Source organism: Falco punctatus, assembly GCF_963210335.1.
Source record: "Falco punctatus genome assembly, chromosome: 4".
NCBI lineage: Eukaryota > Metazoa > Chordata > Aves > Falconiformes > Falconidae > Falco > Falco punctatus.
The window spans coordinates 33359960-33377885 of record NC_137583.1 but is presented as its reverse complement, the minus strand read 5'-3'; the positions used below and the strand labels follow the sequence as shown (position 1 = coordinate 33377885).

The window sequence follows — 17926 nt, the reverse complement described above, 5'->3', positions numbered from 1 at the left end:
CAGGCCCGGCCGGCGGCGCCCGAGGCCGGGACCCCAGCGCCCGGCATGTGGCGGGGCGGGCTCCCGCTGAGGGCCGGGGGCCCCGCCGCGCCGCCGCCCGCCATCGAGTTTCCAGAGGAGAGCCCGGAGCCGCGCTTTGACGGTAAGTGGGGCCCGGGGGCAGCCCTGTCCTCGGTGGGAGGGGCGGGGGCGCAGGGAAGTCCCGTCCCCCCTTCCCGGGCTGTCGGCGGGGCCCCGGCTCCCCCCGGCCGGCGGGCGGGAAGCAGGAAGGCGGCGGTTCCCTTCATCCCTCCCTCCCTTCCCCGCCGCCCTGAGGAGGCGGCAGCCGCGAGGGATGATGCAAGAGCGGGCAGGCCCCGGGGCCGCAGCGGCAGCTACCCCTGCCCCGGGCAGCGCCTCGGCCTCTCTGCTCAGCTCCTTTCCCTATGCACTTACAAAAATTAATTTGGTTCCTAATTAGCGTCTTAAGCTTCTCGCTCAGTGGCAGCTCCGCGTGGTGCCTTTTTGTGAGCCAGGGTGGTGTGGGAGCCGTGTGGCTTGGTAACGTGGTTGGTATTTTTGGTCAACGGGCATATACCGAGACCTAAATCCATTCGTTTTTTTCCAGAATCCGATGTGCCGGCAGAGCTCCGAGTTGCAAACGGGTCGCAAAAGTTTGTGAATTTTACTTCCACCATCCAAAACCAGCTGCTGCTTGTGTCACTGCTGGAGCATCTCTGCCACATGTACACACACAACCCCATTCATTCGAAGTGTTTGTTCCGAAGTTAGTAAGAATAGTTCTTTCCTGTCTCTTAAACTGCCTTTCTGCAATGCATACAAGAGTCTTCCACGCAGATTTACAGTGTAATATCAATACAGAGCTATAGGTCCCATCCCACTGGGACAAGAGTAGTTCTGAGAAGAAAATGAACACCCTGAATTAACCTAACTGGGAATGAGGACCTGCCTTATTTTTCAGAACAGCAGCAAAATTTTGTTGTCGATGCAAAGAGCAGTTGTGTTCCAGCTAAATCTCATGCATCATGAGAAGGGTAGCAGGGTATGTTATCTAACTGTTAAACCTGATCTAAAAACACAGAAGAGGAATTTAATAAAAATATTTATCAAAAAATTGCTGTAGCATAGTCTTGACTAAAACTTTCAAAATTATAGTTTGTGAAAATCAGAGTGAATACCTTGATAAGTCCTATATTTTCCCGTAAAGTCTTTTGATATAATTCAGGGAGGTTGCGTTTTTAGGTGTGAGGTGTTTCTTTTGAAATCCTTTTGGTATGTGACTTACCTTAGGAGTTTTGTTCATTTAGGCACATTCTTAATGCATTTGAGAAACAATCTCCAAGGTTTTTGTCTCTTGCTATGCGTGATTGCAGGGACTAAAACATAGTATGTTGCTTCTACTTAAAATTGAAGGCATTTATAGCATCCAGTAACAACAGCGCAGACAACTGTCATTTTTTTGTTCTTGATGTCTGATGTAGATATTTGGCCCTGGGTCTTACTATTAGCTCTATCGAACCCGAAAATAGCAGCGAAAAAAACCCAACCAAATTTCCCCCTTTTGGGAGAGGAAGAAAAAAAACTCCAACTTGGGCATCTTCCAAAGCATGTGGCTGCTCAGCTTCCCAGTGTGGTTCTGTGGAAAAAGACGTTCTTCCACCGATACAGTTTAGATCAGTTTCCCAAGGGGAATAAAACTAATGAGTAAAAGAAAACCATACGGCAGTAATCATATCTTTTTGCAGTTTTGGCTGCTACATTCATGTTGGCAGGGGTGGGGTTTTCCCACTTTTCTGATATGAATCACTGTCCATAAGGCTCATATAGCAAAATTCCTGGTTTCTTACATGTTCACTTGGAATAAATTTGTACCTCCTTTAAAAGACAAAAGTAATAGGTTGATTTTTTAAATACTGCTACCAAAGAAACATATTTAAAAAAAAAAAAACTCTTATAAGGAGGTGTGTTTTAAGATCTTGGAATTCCTAAAACTTTTAAGTACGTTTTTCTAGAATCTTCAGGTTTTGTTAGGTTTTTGGCTGCCACAGCCTTTTTTACTTCAGTTGAGAAAGATGCGGTGCTTGGGGGGGGGTGGGGGGGGTGGGGGGTGGTGGAAGGGAGTGACTTCATTCTTTACTATGAGTACATGCACTAATGGGTGAGTTTATATGTGAATTAGAAAAATCTTGACATTACCACTTCTTATTATTAATGCCTGCTCGTAATTATGAACATGCCTTGAATTTCTTTTTTTGCTGATCAAAATTAGTCCAAGGGTAACAAGTAAGTGAATGGGTGGCTGTATAATTCATCCGCTGGGATAAGGAAGAGGAGGAGATGCAGTTGTGACCATGAAGGGCACAGCAAATAACTGTATTATGCAAAGGGATTTCCGCAGAGCAGCTCTAGTTAGGATTTAATTAGGGTTTTTTGCTAAGTCTATGGGAAATGGCATTAGAGTAAGAGTGACTGTTCAGTTTTTTAGATGCACTATCTTTCCAATAAAGTTTCTCATTTAAAAACAGCTGTTTACATGGTCTTATTGGCAGGGTTTATTTAACGTGACCTGTCTCTGTTCCTTTGTACAGTACTTCGTCAGGCTTTCACAAGAACAGGGTTGCTCTCCCCTTTTGCCTTCTGTGACGAATTTAGTACTGTAAGACTGCAGCATAATAGCGCCATTACTGAACTAATGAAAGCAGCTAGTCGACAAATACTTAATGGGGTAAGCTTTGTTAAATTTCTTTGGCAGCCTCTGCATTAAGGAGTTGAACACGTCATTGCATCCAAAAAAGCTTTTGTTTGGGGGTTCTTTTAATATTGGATTGGGTCTTTTTAATAATTATATGAAATGGTACTCCCATTCTGCCTTAGCTGTTTGGGATGGCATGTTCTGGTTCTGTAGGTGCAAACCGAAGCTTCTGAAGCCATCAATATTTTGTTCCTTATTAATATAGTAAAAGAAAGATTTAAGAAAATCTTCGTAAACACAGGCAAGGTGTTTTAAGTATTGCTGCGGCTTTTTTCGACAATGGACAGGCATTCATTTTCAGCTTTTAACTGTTTCAGCTGATTATGTTAACACGCTCATGATTATATTAGTGGAGGGCATAATTTGTATACTGTGTAATGTGCTTCAGGCTTCAGAGCAGTTTGCTTATCTTGCTGCTTGAAGTAAGCTAGTTAATTTTGTCTTTAAGCGCATTTTAGAGGTCTCATTTTATCCTGTTTGCCAGCAGAACTCTAAAAGGGCAGTAATCTTTCTGGCAGAGGGATGTTAGCAGATTACCGGTGAGCTAGTAATACTTCAGTGTGGTGAAGCTCTTTGCAGAACGTGAATGACTATCAGTAACCTCATTTTCTTCTAAGAATGTAGTTGTAGTTTGTGTTTTGATTAAGCTGTCTGTGCTGATGGTGTGGTAGACCTGTTATTCTGTTTGGCATGTTTTGGCCTGTTTTTATGTTGGATTTTGTTGTTTTGTAGGAACTTGATAATGGAGATTCTCATGCAATTGGGTATGTATTCAAAGCATTTAGAAATACTAAACTTGACTCCCTCCCTAAAAGTTCTGTGTTCCACTCTGAATTTAATTAATACTGCATTTCTTATTTTGGGTCTGAAATGTAGAAAAAAAGTAGAAATTTCTCCAAACTGTCGAAACGATCTAGTGAAAATTCCTTCTTCAGTACAACTGTTATGGTTAGTGCCACCATTGAGGAAAAAAAGATTTATCAGACGTAAACTTAGAGAAATCATCTTAGTAGTTCTGTTAACACACAAAGTGTGGATTTTAAGCATGTGTGCATGCTGTTGCAGTCTGCTGGTTTTCAGTATTCACTGAAACAGTGAATGGTACCGCATGGTAATGTCAAAGTATTTTCTTCAGATTTTCATAATATAAATACTATTTCTAGATTGTGTACACCTGTAGCCTATATAATACCTTACTTATAAGTTGTAATTTAGTTTAATGCAGCCTAACCTTTTTTTTTAATCAGGGAAAAAGAAGTTCTCTTTGAAACACAGACTTCACGATACTTGCATGAATTTGATGAGGTTGCAAGGCTAGGAAAAGGAGGATATGGTAAAGTATACAAGGTATTCTTCACCTTCTGTTTATAACTAATTGTTTTATATCTAGTTTGTCTTTGAAATTTAGAGTTACTGTTTTGGTTGCTTTGTTTATTTTTCTAACAGAAAACCAAAAATCCTCATTTCCCAATGGAACAGGTGCAAACCAGCACATGTGAAGGCGAGATATATCAGATGTTTTACTTTGCGTCTTTTGACCCTTTTAAAGCAAAGGAAAACTCCTTATTTCTCATGTGAAACACCGTGATACATTGACTTAAAACAGCCACAGGAACTGATTAGTCTGCACGCCCCAATGTTCCAGTTGTGATTGCTTGAAAAAAAGCAGCCTTAATGGGAATGGAAACTGTCCAACCTAGTGTTGATTTGTATTAAATATTTGTAGCGTATAGCCAGCCTAAGCTTCCCCACGTGGTATGTGCTGCGTGCAGATGACAGTTGTGGTCTCACAAATTTATTGAGAACCTGGTCCTTTATGAGGACCTAGCAGCATTTTTTTTATTGATGAAAAGATGGCTGTAAAGGTAAGTATTTCACAGAGACTGAATTAGATGTTTGTAGTCCTGAAAGAAGGCAGTTGCGGCCTAATCCCGGTTTCATTCTGTGATACTGGGAGAGTTATGTGAATGGAGTGCCGAAATTCATTTTTAGAAAATAGTTAGTTCTAAAGGATTTAATAATTCATTAATCTGAACACATTAACATCTAATTTCATCCTATTGTAATTATTTTCAGGTCAGAAACAAGTTAGATGGTCAGTTCTACGCTATTAAAAAAATTGGCATTAAGAAGGCTACAAGAAGAGATTGCATGAAGGTATTTTTTCCTGTGTTTCATCTGTTTTAACTCCCTGTCTCTGCTAGCTGATTCTGATTTGATTTAGTAATGCAGTTAATGTTTCCCAAAACATCAAAAATGTTAATAATGCTTTTTATGCATTCCAAGTTTCTAAAGATTTGACCCTATCAATACCTAGTAGAAAAAAGTGAATGAGAAATATTTAAGCCCATTGAAAGAAACATATTTTTAACTTGAATTTGATCTTCTCTGCAACTATGAAAATATTAATTTGTTTTAAAGCTTCCAATTTTTTCTCTATTACTGTAATAATTTTATCTGTTCTTTCTCTGTCAGAAACTGTTATTTTCAATATCTTTTGGGTTTTCTAAGCACTCGGTATAAAGGACAGTCATCCTGTTTCTTTTTGGTCTTTCTAGGTGCTACGAGAAGTTAAAGTGCTGGCTGGGCTGCAGCATCCTAATATTGTAGGCTACCACACTGCTTGGATGGAGCAAGTTCAAAGCATACGCCCAAAAGGAAAGTACAGCATATTTGGAATTCCTGCATGCATCCTGCTTATAACCTCTGTACTGTTATTTGCAGAAGAGTATTACTTCTCTGATAAAGTAACTATTTTCCCCTCCCTAAAACAACCAAAAAAAAGCAAGCTACAGGTGACCACCAGGTCTTCGTGTCCCTCTGTGCTCTTCAGTCTCTTGCCTAGTAACTTACCTGTTAACTTAATGATGAATTTGGAACTATGGAAGTATTAGCTTCACTTCTGGTAATATATAAGGTTTTAAAGTTGTGTGAAGTTCAGTGGAATGCAATGAAGATCTTTTAATGCAAAAAGGAGTGAGTTGAAAAGGAGAAGAAGAATGATTACTGGGGAATGAGCCACTTTAGATATTAGGGGAAAAGTGATAAATAGGAGAAAAAAGCCCACAAATTTGCTACTGTGTTTTGAAATCCCAGAGTTGTAGCAAAACTAGAAATGTCACCCACTATGCTTCTCTTCCTATTTGGAAAAGAGTTTAGAAGAACTGAAAGAACCTGGAAATAAAGACTTTAATGGGGAAACCCCCCCACAAACCTTATTATTTTATTTGGCATAGGAGAGTGTTTAAAATTGATGAATTGCCTGTTACAGTTCTCCAGTGACAAAGCAATCTGGTTTTTTGTGTATCAGCTACTGTCTGTCACTGTTGAGAATTTATCTACTTCTATGTTCATTTTACACCTTCCCATGCCCCCTGTTTTTTTCTCTTTAGTTTCTCTGTTCTCAGCTCTTCCCACAGTTTGTCCTTTGGTCCCTTTGTAACCCTAATTTATTGGTCCCTTTCCTTTCTTGTCCTTTTCCGGAATGACTTTAGCAATTAAATCTTTTGATCCTCTCTTAGTGGGAGGTTTGCTTATGCTCTATATGACTTTATTGCTTTCCAAGTCAGTGACTCGATGCCCAGTCAGCTATAAGCACAAAAGAAAATGCATAGGAAGTTGACAGTCTAGCAAAACAAACAAGACTTTTTAACCAATGATACTGAGAATCTTGAAGGATGCAACTTTTTAGTGCTAGGAGTACCTCACATGTATTTAATGGTGATAATGTAACTAGATCTTTAGGTAGGTCCTGTGGTACTTAACAGTTTTCTTTGGCTTACAAGATTGGTGTTTTGTATTTGCTTCTGTGTGCAAAAACAAAACTGCTTTTTTCACATAAATACACAATTTTAATGAAAATTATTTCCAAATTATAAAGTACCTTCAAAACAGCAGCAGGGTGACACAAAGGATTGTGCCTTGTGGAATAGTTTCTTTAACTGTGCATTATCATATACGTTATAAGCCCTGATTCTGAACAGGCTAACTTCTTAAAGGTGAAATCTAGAGGAACATCTAAGACAGCCCTGTACAACCCTTTCCATGATCTCGTACAACATGTGATTTCTTTTCATTTAGAGAAAAATGAGAAGCATGATAGGGTTGCTTCTTAGTAGGCTAACAAGCACCTTTTGCAGCAGCAGAAATAGAGAAAAAGATATTTACAGGTAATGAAGTTAAATTCAGTAAGATGCTGTAGCTTAAATGTTAATTTAAGGTAAATATTTGCATGCTTTGATTTGTAAAATACCATATTTATCTTCTCTTCCAATAGATAAAACAATAATGGAGTTGCAGCCATTATCTTTGGAGCAAGAGAGTAGCAAGTAAGTATTATAAATCTCAATGATAACATTTATTTGGCTTTAACAAAAGGGTTTTTTTTAAAGTTGAATGAGTGCAGAATTTGGCATATATTGAACAAGTGCTTTGTGCTTTTTGCTTCCAAATTATAACCCAAAAAAGTTAATTATCCGTGTCACTGATTCCCTTCTTGTTGCGTAAGCTGGAAAATACTACTGGATACATCTACCTTCTTTGGATCTCTCAGTTTCTGAGTGCCTGAATGTAGTACTGGGCTTCAGGTTTACTTCAAATGTTCTGTGCCAGTCAGCAACACTGATTAGCACTGTGGGGTCTTACTAGAGTGATGGGGCCTTCTGTTTCTCAGAAGTGTTGATTAGCCCTTTCAATAAAGAGATGGAGTGTCCTGTGAGAAGGACAGCGTAACTTCCTAAGTTTAAAGGAATGGAGATACATCATAGTTCTGTCCAGTAACGCTGTGTCCTAGGACCGTCTGTATCTATGGGCTGTCTGGGTCAGCTGTCAGAAATCCCTCCTGGGGGAAGGTATTAAAAAGGCTGGAGCCTGCACTGCCTGTTATGTAAATTTTTACGTGGGGAAGCAGCTGAACTCTTACTCTGCAATGCAGATTGCAATTGGAAAAAAAAAAAGGAAAAAGTCTTCAGAACAGTGTGTCACAAATAGACGGTATAAAACTGTACATATTTTGATTTCTCTCCCTTACTTGATTATTTTCAGTGATCACTGTCACATCCGGAGTGTGGGAAGTGATAGTTCAATTATCTTTGCTGACCTTACTTCACAAGAAAAGAAGTCCTGTGACATTACTGGTCTCAGAAGTCTGGGTAATGAATCAGTGCAGAATATGGATGTAAGGAATGATACTACAAACAGCAATAGTAAACAGTGTATGAAACCAAATAAATGTGAATTATCCATAGGATTACAAGACGACTCTGTAAATAGTGTTAGCAGTAGGTCAAGCGATGTAAAAAATCATTCATCACGGGGATCTCATTCTAGTCTGGATCAAGATGCTAGCACTGGCAGTAAGTCCTACACTGAAGAATGCTCCAGTAATGATGTAGCACTCTGTGGAGACTTTGAGGTAAATACAGTTGTCTTTAAGTATACTTAACTGCTGTCTAATTTAATGATGTTTGTAAAGTAGCATTTGGTAGGCAGAGGAATGATTTATAATGATAAATTAAAAAATATGAAATGACTGCTATTACAGCCAAAAATACAGACAATTTTTTCTTCAGTGGGTAACACCATTACAAGGAAGCTGACCAGAGGAGCTGGCAAAACTCAGCATACAAGAAAGTTTCCATGTGTTAGTCATCTTGGGTCCTTTCAAAGTACCTACATGAATAAAAACTGCTACTCTTGCATTAAAAAAAAAAAAATAAATCAAACTGGAAAATCTTCAGCATTCAGTAATGGTGGCTAATTCAGATATTATTGATGAAAGTGTCTAGGTATGTAATGTGGTGCCTATACAGTGTAGGATTACATGTGAAAAAGAGATAATCAGATTTGGGCAGGGAATCACCACTCTACCTATGCTTCTAAAACTTTGCTTGTATTCGTACCACTGAAATGTTTTGTATAACACAGCCAGCTCTGGAATGCTTCAAGCTTTTGCTATCATTTGGAGTTCCTTCTTGCAAGAAATCCAAGATTTTAAAGGTGTTAGCTTGAGTTGTCCAGGTTATCAAATGGACTAGTACATTATCAGAAACCGAGGATGAAATTACATGTTACTGTTAATAAATCATAAAATTCCATATCAAGAGGTGGATTTTTTTTTGCTATTTTATATTAGTTTACACTATTTTCTTAAGCCAGAATGAACTTCTGTTCAGTATGTCTAGAAGCTTTTAAATGTTAATTTGAATATTAAGTTAAGTAGCTGGCTGTTCTGTTAGCTTTTATCATATAGCAATGGTTAAAATTTGAAGAACAAGCAAAAAAACCCCCAACAAAACTAGATAGCATTGTGGTATCTGCTTTTTGAATGCAGTAGGTTAATAATAGTGTATTCAATGTCATTTTGGTATCTAACTCTTTCTAATTTAATAAAAAAATTTTTGGTTTACTCACTATAAATAAAATAACTAGAGGAAATACTGTTTATAATATAGTGGCGCAATCATGGACCATTATTTTTCTGTTAGGTGGAGTATCGTTTGATGCTTCATATACAAATGCAACTGTGTGAAATATCCTTGTGGGATTGGATTGTTGACCGTAATAAAAGATGCGATGAGAGAACAGAGGAGAATTCCAGTAAGATTCATCACTATCTTAAAAATTTACTTATTCATTATTAAGCAAATACTTATGTTTTCCTAATTGGAAGTCCACTTGCCTGATTTTATGTTTTACTTGAGCAGCTTATAATATGGATCATCTTCATTAGATTTTTTTATTCACTTAATCAGATGGCAGCTAGTATTGAATATTTGTGTGATGAATGTTGGGAAAAGGTATTTTAAGTTCGTGAGTTTCAGACAGCTCTTCAAAAAAGAGGGAATGTACGCCTGAGGCATAGCTGTTACTTGAAGAGATCTGAGCCTGGCCAGTACTACTTATTTGGAGCAGAGTTTTTTTTATTGAGAGAATCTGCTTTTTCTCAGTAAGCTGTTTAAATAATTGAACTTTTGCTTTGGTAATAGTCTTGCTGCTACAAAATAGAGCTCTTCACAGGCTAATTTATCAGTTGTGCAAAATATAAATACGTCTTTTGCTTCAGACAGGTTACAACATACTTGAAAGCTTTTAAGTTTGTTTATAAGAATCAAAACTTCTATGCAGCCTAATTTGTCATTGTTCTAAAGAATCTTAACATTTATTTTACTTCAGTGGCCAGAGTTCTCATGCCCTGATACCAAACTGTCTTCAATAATTGTTGACATTGGGAAGAACAAGTCTAATGCTCTTAAAGCATTACAGACACGGTCCTTTCTCTGGGGTATAAAAAAAGCATATGCTTAACAGATTGTAAGACATAAACTGTATGATTAATGTTTAATCTTAGTTTTAATCACTATGAAGATAAATCTGTTGTTCTCTTTAGTCATGGAGTCAGGTTTACCAGCTAACTATCAGCTGACTTCCACTAATCTCTCCTGTAAGCATTGGCTTTTACCTTTCATAAGCTAATTTCATAATGACATTCCTCATCAGGAAGTGAGAGAATCACTAGAGCATTTGACCTTGCAAAACACCGTTCACAGACATTTTCACAGGCAACAGGAGAGGAAAGGTGAATTCAATCATAGGTTAGACATTAAGAAACATAAATCCAAGTCAGAGTAAATGGTGTTTGAAGTGGCAACAGACATGTTAGACCTGGGTCATTAGAGGAGAAAGACAATGCAGTTCAATAAAATAATAATGTGGGAAATGGTAAAAACAGAGAGATGGTAAATTTACTTAGGACAGCTGCAGCCAGAGGAGAATGGGGTAATTTCAGAGGGTAGCACAACAGCAGAAGGATTAGGATCCAAAAAGGAAGGGTGCAAATCAATACAGAAAACATGTAATTACATAAGTTAGTAAGCTTTTATCTGGAACTGTATTTTTCATTTGAATCCAGCACTTATATGGAAGTAAGGAGTTTGCTAAATTCATAATCAAATAGCTATCTGATAGGGATTGGAGGAATCTTTTCAGGCAGACATATGTTCATGTCCCCTGAACTTTTCTTTTGGGGATTTTGAGATTAGTAACTTTGCTATTTCAAAAATACTATCTTAGGAGAAGCATGGGAAATTCCATTTTTAAACTGTGCTCATTCTGTTAAAAATTTCTTCCACATCATAAACAAACAGAATTCAACAAGATATATCACCATAAACTTAAATAACTCAGTAAAATTAGCTGAAATAATTTAGATTTAAAATTTTATTAAGGTCCATATCATCTTGTGGATGTCAGCTGGACAATGAAAATTTTTCAAGAGTTATTAGAAGGAGTATGCTATATTCACAGCGTGGGAGTGATGCATCGAGACATTAAAGTAAGTTCATGGAATTATTACTTGAGGTTGTAGAAAACAAAGATAATTTCCATTATGGGAGAATGGAAGCAACTTCGTAGTTAAATTTGAGATGACCTAGGCTCTTAAGAATTTAGCTATGTTATATACAAAAAAATACATTGTCTCCTCTATACCAGTATCATGCTTTCTTTACTATAAGCATAGTACTCAATTACATTGACTTAGAAGTGAATTACGATTAAGCTCTGGAAATGTTTTCTCCTTTGTGAAGCCATTTTCTTGTCCTAAATGGGGATGGTAAGATTGGTTTTGTTTTGTCTTGGTCTTTCCTTAACAAGGGTAGGACCTAAATTACCTAATTACCTTAAAAAAATTTCTTTTAGATAATTATATCAACAAGCAAAGCTCCTTCACTGCATCTCAGTTTGCTAACTGCATACCAGTTAGCTTTTCAAAATACGTTCAAGTTATAGTTACTTGATATAAAAAAAAATATAAATCCTTCAGTTGCACATAATTGCTGTATTTCAAAATGGTTGCTATCTCCTCAAAGGGACTTAAATTAATTATAGGTGATGTTACTGAGTGAATTGAAATTTTTTGTTTACTTTCTGTTAAAAGTAATGAAGAGAAGACTTACAAAAATAACACTTTGAATTATTAGAATAGGATGCCCTTTATATGTTCCTGTGGTTTTTTTTTTTCTATTCTAATCATAAGAATAGTTTTGACTTAGTGGCTGGCTTGGATGTGAGTCATAGGTAGGTATCTCTTTGCTTCCTGCCTGCGCCCCACCCTTAAACTGATAAGACTTGAATAGCATGGAATTGGATGTGTATTTTCCTACTCTACTTTCTACAGAGATTCTCTACATCTAATATGGTAGCTATATGAGGAAATCAGTGTAAAAATCATCTTAATTATTAAAACTCCACATGTGGAAACTTGGAACTAGTTGAAAGCACACAAATCTTTGTTCTGGATTAATTTAAAAAAAATGCCAACTGTTTCAGGGTCAGCAGTTTTTCAGTTTGCTGTAAATACTAGACAAATTTCGTAGGAGAATTTGAAGTGCTGTGTAGCCTCTTGTTTTTCCTGTAGCATAAAACCTTGTTTTAAGTTAATCTCTTTTTGTAGATAAAGTCACTTTTTAAGATAAAATTACTTAGACTAAAAGTTCTGGACTGGTAGGGTGTAACATAGTAACAGGTCCTAAAACTTTAGTTGTCAGAACAAACTTTATGAGTTGCCATGATGTAACAGAAGCTTGATCATTAAATATTTGTTAACCACAGCTTTTTTGTGCCTGTCAGGAATGCATAGGATGGTGTTAATGCCTTCAGTTCCTCTATTTCCTAGTTTTAGAGCATGAGAAATGAGCCATAGTTCAGCTTCAGGCTGGTGAAGCTCACAGAAGTGTAAGCAAGCAGAAGTTCCATCTCATCTGTACATACAGAGTCTGGCAGTGCTTGGCCCTCGATTGTAAAATCATAGCATGGGTTGGGTTGGAAGGAGCCTTTAAAGACAATCATTACAACCCTCCTTGCCACGGGCAGGGACACCTCCCACCAGCCCAGGGTGCTCCCAGCCCCATCCAGCCTGGCCTTGAGCACTGCCAGGGATGGGGCACCCACAGCTGCTCTGGGCAGCCTGGGCCAGCGTCTCACCACCCTCACAGTAAAAAATGTCATCGTTCTATCCAGTCTAAATGTACCTTCTTTTGATTTAAAACTCTTGCCACTTGTTCTGTCACTACTGGCCCTAGTAAAAAGTGTCTGTCTTAGGTTTTTTGGTTTTTGTTGTTTCTTTTTTTTTATAAGCCCCTACTATATATTGAAAGACACAGTATAGTTTCCCTGGAGCCTTCTTTTTTCCAGGCTGAACAACCCCAACTCTTTCAGCCTTGCTTCACAGGAGAGGTGTTCCAGCCCTCAGACTATTTTTGTGACCGTCCTCTGGACCTGCTCTAACAGGTCCATGTGTGTCTTGTGCTGAGGACCCCAAGGCTGGATGCAGAACTCCAGGTGGGGTCTCCACAAGAGCAGGGTAGAGGGGGAGCATCACCTCTCTCAACCTGCTGGCCACGCTGCTTTTGATGCAGCCCAAAACATGATTTGCTTTCTGGGCTGCAAGCACACGTTGCCAGCTCATACCCGATTTTTCATCCATCAGGACCCCCAAGTCCTCCTCTGCAGGGCTGTTTGCAGCTTAGGAAGTACGTTCAACAATGATTAGTGTTGTGTGTCCAAGTCAAGAGATAGTACTTCTGGTTATGGTTTCTTTTTGTATTGAGTAAAACAAAATTCACATTCAAAATTATCAATAGATGTGATTCTGCCATATGTTGTATTAGGTCAGGTGTACAGTCATTTGGGGAAACGAATTTATATGATTGCTTGAACTATATGTAGCACCTAACTTAAAATAGCTATTTATAGATATTTCTAGAATTTTTCTTTTTAAAACTCGTGTGAGTGTTAATTAGCCATGCTACAGCAGTGTCTCTACAGAGTTCAACTGTGCTGTGAGTGTGAATGAATAGCCCTAGTTTTGAGTTACCACCAATGATTTAATTTGATATTGCCTATTTCATTTATTGGAAGAAATGCTGAATAGTGTTTCACACTCACTTCTCCCATTCTCTGTGTGATTTAATTTCTGTTTTAAACTTGACAGTTTGTCTTGTGTTTTGTATTTAGTGATTCCTTGAACAGAAGCCATTCCAAGTTTTCGCACTCGTTTCACCTGTTTATACAAAATTTTTCAGTTCTCTTATGTGCTTTTTGAGATGGGAGACTCAGAACTGCAGGTGGTAGTGAAGGTGGCAGTGTATGAATTCACCTGGTGTCACAATGTTTTCTTCTTTACCTTCCTCTCCCCACCAATAATGTACAGTTTGGTTTATGGACTGCTATTGAGCATTTTCAGAGCAGCCTGTTGCCATGCTTAAAGCTGTAGTAGTCAATTTACAGACAGTTGTTACATATTTAAAATTGGGATTGTTTTCATTTACATTTTCATGTTTACTTTTACAGAATTCCTTTTGTCATTATACTTCCTGCAATATCCTTCCAGAGTTCTTCGCGTTCAGACCTCATTCTGATTCCTCTGAACAACACCATACTGCCAGAAAACTCTCTCATCTCTCTGTTCACCCTCCGTTTTCTAACCATTTACAAACACGTTGTTCAGCATAGTTCCCTTCATGGGGAAATGCTGACCATTTATCCCTATCCTTTCTTTTCTGTCTTGTTAAATTAGTTACCTATGTGGGGACCTTCCCTCTTTCCCTCTTTTTTTTTAAAAAAGCGTAACATTTCTTAATCTAAAAGCATTTGTAATCACAAATTATAATCTTGATCAAATAGTTACCTGGAGGGCGAGCAGGGCTGTGAGTTGTAGGGTGTGATCAGCTAGTAAAGCTTCAACAGTGCTACTGTCATCTTCCATTATTGCTTCATACAGCTGTTTGTGGCCTGGATTTTATTTCCTTTACCCACAGGAAAACATAGTGGCAGGCCTGCTGGCTCCTTTGGTTATATTCCTTCTAGACCAGGGAATTTTAATTTTTGTAATGAAAATCCATAATCAGAAATGGAATTTCTGGCATTTGAATTTCAGGATTTGGAATCTGGCATTTGAACAGTGCCATTCTTTGGGACGTTACAAGACGTTTGGTTCCAGAATAGCTTTGAAGTAACGGCATTATTCAGTGTAGCATTAAGAATACTATAAAACCAGAAAAAGCTTAAGAATGTGAAAAAAGGCTCAAGTTGCCTTTGCTTTCTTGCTAGTAGTTGTTTAGTAGAAAATAAAACCCTGTACTAAGCAATAGTGCTTTCACTTCTTATCCAAATGTACCTAAGCTCAGAAACCTGGTGATACAGGCTAAGTAAAACCAGTAATTTCATATTCTGTTTTCTTTTATCTGGCAAGTTGTCCTGGTTTCAGCTGGGATAGAGGTGATTTTCTTCTTAGTAGTTGGTGCACTGATGTGCTTTGGATTTGCTGTGAGATCAATGTTACAACACCGATGGGTTTAGTTGTTGCTAGCTAACGTTTATACTAAGTCAAGGAATATTCAGTTTCTCAGGCCCCACAGCAAGAGGCCTGGAGGGGCACAGGAAACTGGGAGGGGACACAGCCAGGACAGCTGACCCGAACTAGCCAAAGGGGTGTTCCATACCACAGAACTCATACCATACTCATACATACTCATACCATGCTCCGTATATAAAGCAGGGGGAGTTGGCCGAGGCCTGCCGATGGCTGCTCAAGGGTTGGCTGGGCATCGGTCAGCAGGTGGTGAAGCAGTTGTGCTGTGCATCACTTGTTTTCTTTTCTCCATTCCCTTTGGATTTTGTTCCTCTCCCCTTCTTCCTCCTTTTCATTATAATGGTTGTTAATGTTTTTATTTTATTTCAAATATTAAATTGTTCTTACCTCAACCCTCAAGTTTTACATTCCTTCCTGATTCTCCTCCCCATCCCTCTGCGGGGTTGGGGGGTGAGTGAGTGGCTGTCTGGTTACCGGCTGGGATTAAACCACAACCCAAGTGTGTCTTTTTATTTATTTTTTTTTTTTAGAGACACAATGCTAGCATTTCTCCTCCTTAGTGGTCCTAAACCCAGAATATATGGATACAACTATTTCAGTTTTTCCAGTCAGTGCTCTCTAGTCAAGTCTCTCGTAATTTGGGGGGTTTTCATAGCAGCTTCCCAGAACCAAGTAGCATGTTGCAGCTGTGCTTATCATTTAGAAAAGTGTATTTTGTTTTACATGATGTCTAGCCCAAAGATGATAATTTATTCCTCCTTCCTGCTACATCAGTTGGTCTAATTTCCTGTCTGCTCTTGCCTATTCCTGTTAACATTACTGTTCTGGAAATTTCCCACTTTTGGTTGGGGGAAAAGAAAAGAAAAAAAAACTATCTTTCCACTAAACCGTTTTCTTTCCTGTTTTGCTTTTCTTCATTTTTTTAAAGATCTTTACTATGTGGTCTTTCTGCCCAAATGCAATAGCTAACACATGATTTAGTATCAGCTATGACTTTTTTTTCTCTTACTGATGAAAGTTTAAAGTAATTATTATACCTGTGAAGCACTGGATTTTATAGATTTTGAAACAGCTGAAATTTCAGTTTTGTATTTACGTTTTATACGGTCTTGTTTTGTAGCCCAGAAATATCTTTCTACATGGATCAGATCATCATGTAAAAATAGGAGACTTTGGATTAGCCTGCAAAGACCTTCTTTGGGATGATGCAGACCAGTGGTTTAAGACAGAAAGTATAAAAGGTAAGAGAAAAAAGCCTAATAGGTTTTAGTGTCTTTAAGTTTCTATGCTATAAAAACCTTAAATTCTTAAGTGAAATGGTAACAATGTAACATAAGGTGAGTACCTCGAAATTGCCTTTTTAAAGGACTGACACATACTTCAGGAGTGGGAACTTGCCTCTACGCCTCACCAGAACAATTGCAGGGCTCTCACTATGATGTCAAGGTAGGGAGTTGTTTTTTTTCTATTAACACATGATGATAGATAATACGAATAAAACAAGCCTTTCAGTAGGTAAATACATAATATTTGGTAAATACACAAACATTCCTCCTGCTGTTACTCTTTTTGGATTTCAACTTTGTCTTCTAGTTTGCTACTAATGTGAAAATTACTTGTTTCTAAGATCATCTTGAGGAATGTATATAGATTTAAATTTGTGTTTCTTTAGTGGTGTCATATACTTCTCATATCATCATGCACCTTCAGTGTTGTGAAACTCTTTCATACCATGATTTTTGCAAGGAAAAGGAATCTATTAAGTAATTAAAAATAGCAGTTATCCCAGAACTTTTTCTTCACCCTGTTACCAGTCAGACATGTACAGCATGGGTGTTATCCTGCTAGAACTCTTCCAACCATTTGGAACAGAAATGGAAAGAACAGAAGTTCTTACACAGTTAAGGAATGGCCAAATTCCTCACGCTTTCTACAAAAAATGGCCTATTCAAGCCAAGTACATTAAACTCCTCACCAGTCAGAGATCTACAGAAAGACCGACTGCTGCTCAGCTTCGTGAAAGCGAACTGTTTCATACCACAGAACATGTAAGTTATGCCAGTAACTTCAACCTTTACAGGATAAAGAAATATAAAAGGAAAATTCCATTTGTTTCCCTGCCTGTATTATGGGATTTTTTTATTTTTAACTTTAGAGGATTGTGTGATTGAGACTTTTTTTTGTAATCCCGATTACAGTATTCAACATGCTCTATTAATGTTTCTGGTGTCTTTGCAATGAGATAAATGGTCATTAAGTATAGGTAACTTTAAGAAGACTGGACAGTTGATTTACGTACAGCTGGAGGTATTTTTATAGGTCAGAAAAGCTTCTGAAGCTTTTAGTCAGCTCTGCAGAATCTTTTTATCATTTTCCCTCTCCTCACCACAATTCTTTGTTGATGGATTAAGTTCTGGCATCAAATACCCAGAATTGCTGTGGCGCTGCAGAATGTGTGTGGATTGCAAACCACTCAAATAGGTTAATAAGGCTTTATCTTTGCTTGTCTATAAATGAAGTAAACTGACTGTCATTATCAGGTTATTTCTAACCTACAACAGAAGGTGAGAGAACAAGAGGAAGAAATAGAGAAACTGAGAGAGACAATACGACTGCTTTCTGAAGAAAGAGATGAACATACGCAACTCGGTTCTCCTGTTTAAGTACAGGAAGAACTAACCTCTATTGCATGATAAGTTATATAAAAATGTTTCTTTTTTTACATAAAAATATTGCAATGCATTTTGATTCTCCTGTCTATTCTTTAAAGGTGTTAATCTTTTTGTCTTAGTTTGGATGTTGCC

At 37.9% G+C, this 17926-nt stretch overlaps 1 protein-coding gene across 4 annotated transcripts; it reads left to right on the top strand.

Annotated features, from left to right (window-relative positions):
- Positions 1 to 6: 6 nt before the first annotated feature.
- On the top strand, positions 7 to 17864 carry EIF2AK1 (eukaryotic translation initiation factor 2 alpha kinase 1). Of its 4 annotated transcripts, none has more exons than XM_080384253.1 (15): positions 7 to 142; positions 608 to 766; positions 2589 to 2725; positions 3485 to 3516; positions 4000 to 4099; positions 4829 to 4909; positions 5311 to 5410; positions 7029 to 7080; positions 8081 to 8165; positions 9238 to 9349; positions 10978 to 11084; positions 16243 to 16363; positions 16489 to 16568; positions 16937 to 17170; positions 17663 to 17864. In XM_080384253.1, exons 1-15 carry the CDS (start codon positions 46 to 48, stop codon positions 17783 to 17785), a joined length of 1620 nt encoding a protein of 539 aa, XP_080240379.1. In that variant the 5' UTR covers positions 7 to 45; the 3' UTR covers positions 17786 to 17864. The 4 variants fall into 4 exon arrangements, with proteins under 4 accessions (XP_080240379.1, XP_080240377.1, XP_080240380.1 ...); XM_080384251.1 differs by having other exon boundaries at positions 7796 to 8165; XM_080384254.1 differs by lacking the exons at positions 9238 to 9349; positions 10978 to 11084.
- The last annotated feature ends 62 nt before the right edge of the window (positions 17865 to 17926 follow it).

What these genes read in the sequence shown, in the direction of transcription:
- EIF2AK1 (XM_080384251.1), top strand. Translation starts at nt 46, where the DNA reads ATGTGGCGGGGCGGGCTCCCGCTGAGGGCCGGGGGCCCCGCCGCGCCG. An exon ending in CACTCTGTGGAGACTTTGAG is followed by an intron (nt 8,166 to 9,237) that starts GTAAATACAGTT and finishes TTTTTCTGTTAG; the next exon opens with GTGGAGTATCGTTTGATGCT. An exon ending in TGATGCATCGAGACATTAAA is followed by an intron (nt 11,085 to 16,242) that starts GTAAGTTCATGG and finishes CTTGTTTTGTAG; the next exon opens with CCCAGAAATATCTTTCTACA.